The sequence below is a fragment of the Palaemon carinicauda genome, chromosome 23 (genome assembly GCF_036898095.1).
Source record: "Palaemon carinicauda isolate YSFRI2023 chromosome 23, ASM3689809v2, whole genome shotgun sequence".
Taxonomy (NCBI): domain Eukaryota; kingdom Metazoa; phylum Arthropoda; class Malacostraca; order Decapoda; family Palaemonidae; genus Palaemon; species Palaemon carinicauda.
The window spans coordinates 56459545-56471563 of NC_090747.1; the positions used below are offsets into that span (position 1 = coordinate 56459545).

Consider the following 12019-nt stretch of genomic DNA (forward strand, 5'->3'; position numbering starts at 1 on the left):
CTGTTAGTTTGTGGGTCCTGTTCTTTGGTAGATCATGTGGTGCCAGGTTGGTGGTAGTGTTGATATACCATTTCACTGATTTTGACGAGGCAAATAGGGCTTGTCTGATGGAGCTATGTAGTTGTGTTTGACAGTAAGCATTCATTGCTGATTTGAACTGTTCATGCGATGGGTTGAGGGTTATGCTGATAGTGGTGACTTGGAGGGCCTGCTTTGCTAATCGATCAGCTTCTTCATTACCGAGTATACCTATATGACTGGGGATCCAATTCAGTGTGACCTGTCGATTCTGGAGAGCATGTCTGTGGGCTATCTGTCTGATGGAGGAGATGATGAGTGTGTTTTCTCAGATATCTTTGATCCCGTATTGCTGCCATGGCTCCTCTGGAGTCAGTATGTATCGTGGTGTTACCTTGACCGGTGAGTGAGTGGTTGAGGGCTTTGGGTATGGCAACTAGTTCAGTTTGGAGGAATTGTTGGAGATCCTCCAGCAGGCCGAGAAAGGTGTGGAGGAGACTGCTGCAGCTGCCGCAGTAACCTCCCTGTCTACAGAGCCGTCAGTATAATACACATTGTCAGCGAGCGTGAGGGTGATCGAATCAAGGGTCGCTCTAAAGGCCTGTACTGGGGGGCATAGCACCTTGGAGAATAGGAGGGTGGTGTAATTGTACTTGATTGGGCTAGGAATCCAGGGGGGTTTTTCCGAAAAGTACGGGTGGAAGGTGTCTTTTTTTAGTATAGATAGCATTGTCTGAGAGCCGGTGGACCTTAAGGCTGTGATAAGATGGCCAGCATAGGTGTGAGGAGGGGCCAAATCTTCCGAAAGAGAGATTAGGCCTTGAAGTTTGTTATGGAGTGGGCAGGTCCGGTTGGTCTAGAAAGTTTTGAAGATTATAGAGCTGTTCCGTGAGTTTATCCTATCTGTGAGTGGCAGGAGATGGGTTTCGGCTCGAAGCAGTGAGAGCCTCGTCCAAATGGGGGCACCAAGGATGGTCCTCATGGCATTATTTTGAATTACTTTGATGGTCTTCTCCTGTGTAGGGCTGAGGGTAGTGAGAACAGGGGCTGCATATTCTACCAAAGAGCATACAGCCTGAATGTAGAAGAGTCTTAGAATGTGATGTGTGGCACCCTGGTTTAGGGACGTGATGCGTCGGAGTGCATTCAGTTGGCTGTTGGCCTTGTGCTTAAGGAGCATTATTTCGGTGGTGGGGTATAGCCTGAAGTTGAGGTTAACACCTAAGTAGGTAAAGCTGTTGACCCATTCAATAGGTGTTCCTAGTAGGTTTAGTGGAGGGGGGAGTTGAGAGTGCTTGACAGCCATGGCTTTGGTCTTGTCCGGGTTTATTTTCAGTCCTAAGACCTGGCAGCTTGCTGCAATGGTTTCTATGGCGATTTGCATTTTACGGTGTTTGATGATGACTGTGTGTGGGCAGACAACGCAGATATCTTCTGTGTAGATGAAGATTTGAATGCCCTCCGGGTAGTCTTCTTTCAATATATTTTCAACGAGTATATTGAATAAGATGGGGCTTTATATCCCTCCTTGTGGAGTGCCATTTTCGAGTGGTATGTATGGTGACGTGGCTCCCTGGAAAGTAACTCTACCTTCCCTGTTTTGGGTATATTTCTGCGTCCATGCAAGGAGGTGGCCTCTGGCGCCTTTGATGACTAGCGATGTCGGAATGGCGTCAGAGCTGGCTAACTCATAGGCCTTCTCAAGATCAAGGAAAACAACTAGTGCGCTTTTTCCGTTGACTGTGGCCATGACATCAGCTAGACATTCTTGTGTTCCAATGCCTCTCGTGTAGGCACAGAGCCTGTCATGCAAGGGGCCCACCACCCACTGAAGCCGCCGAAGGACCATGCGTTCAGCTACCTTACCAGTGCAGCTGAGTAAGGCAATGGGACGATAGGCATTTATTTCTTTAGGCTTTGGTATTGGGTTGGTGTCCTGTTTGTTCCATGGTTCGGGCCTTATGTGCTGATCATGCGTTAGGTTAATTATGTGTAAGTAGCTATTTTTGGTAGGTTCGCCAAGATGATTTAGCATAGAATAAGTAATGCCATCGGCACCAGGGGCCGTGTCTCTACATTTAGCTAGGGCAGCATCAAGTTCGGCCGAAGTGTAGAGCGCATCAGTGCATGACGGTTCATTGCAGGCTGCTTTTGAATAGGTCGTTTCTTCTGGGCCAAAGTTGTTCCTGCCTGGCCTGTGTAGCTGGGCATAGGTTTGTTGATTCGTGCGATTTGCAAAGGTTTGAGCTATGTTCACGGCCTCTTGATAGGGTTGAGGATGAGTGGGCTTGGTCTGGTGTCTTTTGGATCTTGAGACTTTGTTAAACCAGGCCCAGATGGCTTTGAGAAATGTTTGTTGTGAAATTTGGCTGGACCATTGGAGCCATTTTTCCCTTTTTACTTCGTTGGCAACTTAAACTGCTCCGGCTATGAGTAGGAGTAGCCCATCAGTCCTGTGCCGTTTGAAGAGCTTCCTTGTCCCGCTTATTCATCTGTTCATTTATTTTACGCGCGGGCAGTAGTACCACGTGTCCTTATGATTGTGTTGCGGGTTTCTGCCTTTCCTGGGCATGGAGGCATCCGCAGCCAGGGTGATTTGTTTTGTAAACTCCATATGGAGGTAAATCACTTCGATCGTCCCTGCCGGTATATCTGCTCAAAAATTAAAATAAAATCAAATCAGAATTTGGTCTTCTAATTATAAGGCTTTTTATATTCATTATTTTTTTTTTAAACTTTCGGGGATAAAATGCCTTTCCCACACCTCATTTCAAACACCTGAAATATCATTAATACTTTTCCATTGGATATTGAATACATTGTAATGAAAGTAAACGTTGGATTTATGCTAATATGTACGAAAACCATAAATTCCTATTGGCATTATATATCACTTCATTTATTCTCAAAACAAGTTTCTTTTTACTCACATCTTTTATATAATTCCCCAGCATATTAGTCAATAATCTTTCCTAATCTAATTTGGAAGATGATAATGCGAAATTACATCATAAAACTAGATTAAACATTTTCTTTTTACATTAAGGAGTCAAGAGTTGATTCGTTTAAAAGTATAAAAATTTCATGCCATAGTAAAAAATCTAATCTTCATACTAAGTAAGTATATTCATTAACATTCTTTGAAGGTTCGCCCATAACCGTTATGCCTCATGTCTCGGCCTTTTCATTGAATATTATCTTAGTTTTATTTATGTTGATTTCCAGTCCTATATTTACGGTTTGTTTATTCACATCATATATCATCTTTTGCAGTTTCCCCATGATTTTCTTAATAAAACTATATCATCTGTGAATCCTAAGGGGTTAAGGTATTACCCTTTAATGCTAATTTCTACATTTTCCCACTTTAATTTCCTGGCATGCTCTGAATTATTTTGGAGAGATGGGGTCTCCCTGTCTATCTACTTTCACAATAAGAATTTGCACAATATTTTTATGTAGATTTAAGATTAGTGTACTTCCTCGACATATATCTCATAGTCTTCTAATAAGATATTTATCTTGTCTTTGAAGGGCTTTCATTAATACTGAAAATTATTAGGTAGTAGTTTATCATGTCTCTTGTGACTCCCTTTATGTGAATCCATATAATAAATTTTTCCAAGCTGTAGGTATAAAGTATCCTTTCAAACATTATGTGTAATATTCAGCGAGGTTTACTATTATAAATTCTACTTCATCCCACATTATATCAATTTTAGGTCATCATTTCCTGCTGTGTTGTCTGTTTATACGTTTTTTAATGCTTTCTTTACTTGCCCCACTGTTACTTTTGGTACCAGGTCAGGTGTTACATTATTTCTATTGGCAGAGTTATTTCATATATCACTATTGTATAGCACAGTGTTGAAATCCTTTGAAATTTTTATCATTCCATCTCTTTTGTTTATAATATTTCCATTTCCATCCTTTAAATCAAATATCTGTTTGCGCCTTCTGCAAGGGCTTCTTTATCTTAGCTTGATGCTTCTTCTCTTTGGTTTAAGTTTATTGTTTTGGATAGTTCTACGAGATATATTTCATATCTCTTGGACTTCACCTTTATTTCCAATCTATTTTTGATAAGGTTTTTGTTTTCTGGTAGTTTTCCTTGATATTGTTTAGGAACTTTTCCACTTATGTCTTGTAAGGAGTCAAGTAGCAATTATGTTATATTACTGTTCATCTAATCTTCACTGGCTTCCATTTCATCATGCAGCTGGGAATACCTTTGTTATTTAGCTAACCCATACTCATCAGATCATTCTCTTACAACAAGAGTGTTTATCCTCTTTCCTAAAATGCGTTATTCTCTTTCATTCTTTTCTAGAACAATTTTACTACTCACCAATCCTTGGTCGCTTGATTTTCACTTCTTTGACTATCTTAACTAACATATATATATATATATATATATATATATATATATATATATATATATATATATATATATATATATATATATATATATATATATATATATATATATATATATATATATATATATATATATATGTATTTATATACATATACATAAATGCATATATATATATATATATATATATATATATATATATATATATATATATATATATATATATGCATTTATGTATATGTATAAATATATATATATATATATATATATATATATATATATATATATATATATATATATATATATATATATATATATATGTCCGTGTGTGTTTTTGTGTGTATATATACTATCAATAAACATTCTAGTATTTTTCTCTCATTTTTTATTCTTACTAACTGCTCAAGTTGTAAAATTCTCGATCCATAGTAAATTATACGGAATTAAGTTGTTCAATAAAAATAAAGTAAAGGAGTTTGGTTAAAAAATGTATTTCTTGTGACTTGCTAATGTTGATAGCAAAAAATATTTGAAACCAGATCCCACGTTGTACGCTTTTATTATATCTACCTTTTATGCCTGGGTCATTTTATCATCTATTTTTTATAAGCAAGGAGAGAGAGAGAGAGAGAGAGAGAGAGAGAGAGAGAGAGAGAGAGAGAGAGAGAGAGAGAGAGATGGGATGGAAACCAAAACCTTGTCTGAATACCAGATTCGACCTTAAAACGCAAACAAATCCTTGATAGGATGTTTGGTTGCAAATGCACACAAAGGACATCGATCCTGATCCAAGAAACGCTTTCCTGAATTGAAAAACAGGCTGAGTGACTATGATAGGATTTCAAACTTAGACCCAAGCCCTGGTAGCCTTCATTACTTTACTATTTTTTCTTTCTTTATTAATTTTCAATATCAGAAAGGAAATAACCAATAAATGGGACTTTTCTTTTTGTAGAACCAGGGTCTCCTTTTCCATATTCTGATTAATTTAAACTTTTTTTATCTTGGAGTATTAATTACATATACATATGAATTACGTTAAATTCAACTTGAGACATATTGGAGTACATCTGAGCATAGGGAACTCATGGAAGTAGAAAACTTTTGTTTTTATTTCACTGTATCTCATCATCGTTGTCGTTTGTTTTTACTTATTGTTTTTGTCTACTATCGTGTTCTATTTGTCTTTTTTTACTCTGTTTTGGGTATTTTCCAATTTTCGTAATCGACTTATAAATTCTGTAGATTATTTTTTCTTGCCCTTTTCTCCGAGATTATTCTGGCTTGATATTTAAATCTTTTCTATGATATTACTATCTGACCGTCTTCAGCATTTCACATATGAAACTTTACCTCAATTAATATTTACTCGTACGGGAGGAAGAGAAATTGATAGGCAGGAAGACATACCGGCAGACAAGCAGACTGGCAGACAGATAAAGAATTTCCTTCCATAATACAACTCTATAATGGAAGGAATCTACTAACTTCTCATTTGAAAACTTTCCACATAATTAGAAATAGATGAAGGGAATAAAGAAGAGTTCGAATTGCACACAAAGGAAGAGAGTAGAAAACTTCTATCACCTATATTTGCCTTTTTGATTCGGGGACAACAACTCCGACGCTTACAATAACTTTCCATTATTCCTTATGTCTACAATTACATCTATGTTATGCGAAATTTTCCTTAAGATGGATCAGAAACACACAGACACATACACAAACACACACAATTATATATACATGTATGTATATATATATATATATATATATATATATATATATATATATATATATATATATATATATATACCATACACACATATACATACATACATACATATATATATATATATATATATATATATATATATATATATATATATATATATGTGTGTGTGTGTGTGTGTGTATATATATATATATATATATATATATATATATATATATATATATATATATATATATATATATATATATATATATATATATATATATATGTGTGTGTGTGTGTGTGTGTGTGTGTGAGTGTGTGTGTGTGTGTGTTGTGGGGTTGTGTGTATATGTAAATTTTATTGTTGTGGCCATGTGTGTAGTAGTAGTAGTAGTCAGTTAATGAACCACCTTATGAATATGTGACTATCACCTTAAAATGATCTTATTATGAAAAAAAGAAAATATTATGAGAGAAACATAGACAAGGCGAGCATATAAACACCTCCGATAATAATAGACCTTCATTCCTGCGTCAACGGGATTATCTACCTATGTAGTGATTAGGTATTAGGTATTAGGTAATATTGGTAATTGGTGCTTCTGGCGCTAATTTTGTAAATGTTGTTACATAAAACAGACTGTGAAATCCTTCTCTGTGTGGATATTTTACATAATATATTGTTTTATACCAACTAAAATGTCTAGATGTGACAAAAAATTTTTTATCTGATGGCCGTTAATTTAACCAAGAGAGAAGAGGGAGAGACTATTTTTTCGCTCATAATAGCAGTACTGAGAATAAAGCGTTCTACAAAATAATTAAATATATTAAGCACACGTTTTTTGTAGTTTAAGAGCCATCAAATTGCTCAATACGGACATTGTATATTTATTCTTTTTTGTTTTTGTATAGGTATTAGTATGAGAGAGAGAGAGAGAGAGAGAGAGAGAGAGAGAGAGAGAGAGAGAGAGAGAGAGAGAGATGTAGCATCCTGCCTCCTCCAATTATGTTAATTTTTATTCAGTGTTTTTTTATTTGGATATCTTTTATAAGATAATCTCTGGATCATTAGTATCATAACGGTAACGGCTATAAAGGTGAATATTTTATCACAAAATTCTCTAATTAGAATATATATGATAGTTCCTTTGTCTGAGAGGTTAGATAACCCGCACGTTCGACTCCTTAATTGGATATTCATAAATGAGAATCTGTCATTTTTTTTCCCTTTTTTATTGAACCAGTACATTTCTAGACCAAATAATCAAGATAGATTTCAACATATATATATATATATATATATATATATATATATATATATATATATATATATATATATATATATATATATATATATATATATATATATATATATATATATATATATATATATATATATATATATAGGTATTATCGTTATTTGTTCACATTCATAAATATCAAAGAATATGCAAGCAATTTTACCTTTCATTTTGATAGTTTATCAAGGTATTGGAGATTTGTCCACTATTGGAATACTGCTATCATCCATTTACGGTGATTTCTCAATTATTATTATTATTATTATTATTATTATTATTATTATTATTATTATTATTATTATTATGATAGTTTATCAAGGTAATGGAGATTTGTCCACTATTGGAATACTGCTATCATCCATTTACGGGGATTTCTCAATTATTATTATTATTATTATTATTATTATTATTATTATTATTATTATTATTATTATTATTATTATTATTATTATTATTATCATTATTATTATTATTATTATTATTAAAATAATAATCATTTTACCCTTCGTTTTGATAGTTTATCAAGGTAATGGAGATTTGTCCACTATTGGAATACTGCTATCATCCATTTACGGTGATTTCTCAATTATTATTATTATTATTATTATTATTATTATTATTATTATTATTATGATTATTATTATTATTATTATTATTATCATTATTATTAAAATAATAATAATTTTACCTTTCATTTTGATAGTTTATCAAGGTAATGGAGATTTGTCCACTATTGGAATACTGCCATCATCCATTTACGGTGATTTCTCAATTATTATTATTATTATTATTATTATTATTATTATTATTATTATTATTATTATTATTATTATTGAAATAATAATAATAATAATAATAACAATAATAATAATAATAATAATAATAATAATAATAATAATAATAATAATAATAATAATAATAATAACTAATGGAATCCGTGTAAATTACACGAAATTATATTTTCAATACTAATTATCTTGTTCCTAACCTATCCATGTTTGAATAAAATGTGATAAGATTTGACTTTTATATTCGTTTAAAAAAATGACCAATACCTGCTTTGGGAAAACTATATAAGATGTGCTTTGGTTAAGTAATCAAAGTCTAATGTGAATTGGTAAGAGAATACCGTGAAATTATTTCCGTTTTCTTGAAAGCGTGACACCAAAAATTAATAACACACATGATATCGTATTAATATAATAATAATAATAATAATAATAATAATAATAATAATAATAATAATAATAATAATAATAATAATAATAATAATAATAATAATAATAGGAAAATGACAAACAGAACTTAGGACTGGCACAACAAACTAATGCACGGAAAATACATAAGATAGACTAAAGAACTAGCCAGTGATGACACGTTACAATGGCTACTGAGGGGAGAGCTATAGAAAGAAACTGAAGGAATCATAACGGTGGCACAAGATCAGGCCCTAAGTGCCAGATATGTTCAAAGAACGATAGACGTAATAACATCTCTCCCACATGTAGGAAGCGCAACAAGAAAAATGAAACCATAAACAACATAGCAAGCAAATGTACGACACTTGCACAGAGCTAGTACAAAAAGAGGCAAGACTTAGTGGCAAAAGCCCTCCACTGGAGCCTGTGCAAGAAACATCAGCTAAGATGCAGTAATAAGTGGTACGAAAATCAACCTGAGGGAGTGATAGAAAACGATCAGGCAAAGCTCCTCTGGGACTATGGGATCAGAACAGATAGGGTGATATACTCAAATAAACCATATGTGACGTTGATTGACAAAATCAAGAAGAAAGTATCACTCGCTGATTTCGCAGTACCATGGACTCCAGAGTTGAGGAGAAAGAGAGGGAAAAGTTAATAAATATCAAGACCTGGAAATAGAAATAAGAAGGATATGGGATATGCCAGTGGAAATTATACCAACAATCATAGGAGCACTAAGCACGCTCCCAAGATACCTGAAAAGGAATCTAGAAAAACTAGAGGCTGAAGTAGTTCCAGGATTCATGCAGAAAATTGTGATCCTAGAAATGGCGCATGTAATAAGAAAAGTGATGGACTCCTAAGTGGGCAGGATGCAACCCGGAACCCTACACTATAAATACCACCCAGTTGAAAAGACTGATAGAAAAAAATTAATAATAATAATAATAATAATAATAATAATAATAATAATAATAATAATAATAATAATAATAAAAATAATAATAATAACGAGAGAGAGAGAGAGAGAGAGAGAGAGAGAGAGAGAGAGAGAGAGAGAGAGAGAGAGAGAGAGAGAGCAATGTATTAGTGTATTCTAACTACATAATATTCATATATTTTTAATAACAATAATGAATAATGCAAACTTACCAAAACCTGGCATTACTATAGGTGTGTGTATTTATAATGCCATGATCATATAAGATGAAGCCCAGGATAGTTCTTAATCAGGCAGTTGACCTTGGCAACGCTAAATTATAACCACTGTTATCTGGCCGGGTATTGTTGTTGAGGGTAGTGAGGGTGCTGTCATTGCCAAGGTTTGAAAAAGAAGAAGAGCATCCATTTATCTGCTTTCCCCTTTCATACTGTTCCTTGATAATGTTAAGGCCTATACGCGAAGTAAGTTTAGAACATGGGTTCATAATTTCCATTACTCGAATATTCACACCACACAAACGTTGCTGAACATATTATTTATAAGATATTTCGTCTAACAATTATCATAATTTTTGATAAGACTCCCAATATCATTCTGAGGGATTTGTTCTGAAATCTATAAATTCTCTAGGATATTGTTTCATTGTCTTACCACGACTCATGTCGATATAGTAAAAGCGATCTCACTAATCTGATATATAGCCGGATTTTCATAGGTATTTTCAAGCGATTTGATTTCCGGATTTTATTTAACCTAACCATTGTATAATTTGCTATTGTCAATATTTCATTAGGCTCCAATTCTAACGACCCTGTATTAGAGATTATAGTTCCTACATATTCAAATGATTCCACCTCATTATTTCTTTCATCTTCCAAAGATATTCCATCTTCCATTGCATATTCCGTTTCCATCATCTTTGTCTTTCTACTATTCATCTTGTGCCCATCCTCTGGTATGCAAGCTTTGCAAGTCCTGCAACGTTTTACTAACAACGACAGTGTCATTAGCATACTCTAGGTCCACAAATTTCCTGTCACCAATCGAGTCCTATCCTTCTCCACCATCCCCAACTGTTCTATGCATTAAAAAACACGAGGAGGATGAACAACATAGGTGACAACACATTCCTTGGAGTACTTCACTGTCCACTGAAAAATCATATCATAAGACTCCATAAACGTTAACTTTGAACAAACTTAATCAAATTTACATATTTCGTAGGAATTCCACAATAACGTATAACTCTCCACAAAACCAGCCACTGCACACAATCAAAGTCTTTTTCATAGTCCCCAAATGACATCAGAATTGGATATCTATATTCAACACATTGCTGTACATGTCTAAAAATTTAAATTTGGTCAGTGGAACTACTACTTTCGATCAATCTGACTCTCCAGTCTTTATAGAATAAGCATACTATATTTTTTCATCACTACTGACGTAAGTGGTATGCCTCTGTAATTATTGAAATCAGTCAGTTAATTCCCATTCATCAGGTTTTGTCTTTTTTTGCAACATTCTACAAAATAATCTTGTAAGTAGTCAGGGAGACACTTCATTTTCATCCAGTAACATTTTGGCAGTTTTTCCACCGTATCCTTGGGCTCTCCATCTCTTCAGTTTTTTTAGGATAGCGTAGACTTCAAACACACTGAATTTATTCATGGACACATCAAGGTCCTCATAATTTTCAGGTATATCATTCAAACTATTCCCTTCATATATCCTATTCACAACTTCACTAATGTGTTCCATGTAACGTTGTCTTTCTTCATCTTCTTTTATTATAACAGAGGCCTCTCTATTTTTTATGGGTATATGCTTCTCCTTTGCCCTTGTGGAGATTTAATAATTCTATGAGCAATTCTTACACCATAGCTAGTTCCTGAATTCATACCATAGTCAGCTTCATTTGCGCTACTGGGATAATACTATCTCCAGTCATTCCTGGCTTTTCTTTTGACCTAACTATCAATACTGGAATACTTAGCATGCTCTATCTTGTAATTTTTATTATTTACTCGGAAACTTTCAACAATCAATTTCTGTCTTTATCTCCTTTTTAAAGTATCCCAATTATCATTTGATATCCATGACTATCTCCTTGTAACTGCGTGCCCCAAGATTTCACTACCAACTGACTAATATTTGTTCTTAATATCACCACATTCTTCGTTAATTGTTTGTTCTTTTTTTTTTAATGTCTCTAAGACTGCAAATCGATTCCTGCATTCAATTGTAAATGTTTCTCCGTGCTCTTCTTCTAAATGCTTAGTTATATGAAACCTAGGTGTTCTATTTATCTTTCTGTGTGGTCCTTTCAGTTTTCACTTCGTTGTGGCAATGAGGAGCTGGTGATCACTACCAATATCTGCACATCTACAACTTCTTACGTGTCACAGAGTTCTCTTTCTCTCTTTATTAATGGAAATGTGATATATCTGGTTTGTT

General features: G+C 33.7%; 1 protein-coding gene across 1 annotated transcript; it reads right to left on the bottom strand.

Annotated features, from left to right (window-relative positions):
* Positions 1-454: 454 nt before the first annotated feature.
* LOC137617596 (uncharacterized) lies at positions 455-10223 on the bottom strand. Its single transcript, XM_068347603.1, has 4 exons — positions 10214-10223; positions 1609-2358; positions 1019-1491; positions 455-874 (listed from the first exon to the last, which is right to left on the bottom strand). Exons 1-4 carry the CDS (start codon positions 10221-10223, stop codon positions 455-457), a joined length of 1653 nt encoding a protein of 550 aa, XP_068203704.1.
* Between the last annotated feature and the right edge of the window lie 1796 nt (positions 10224-12019).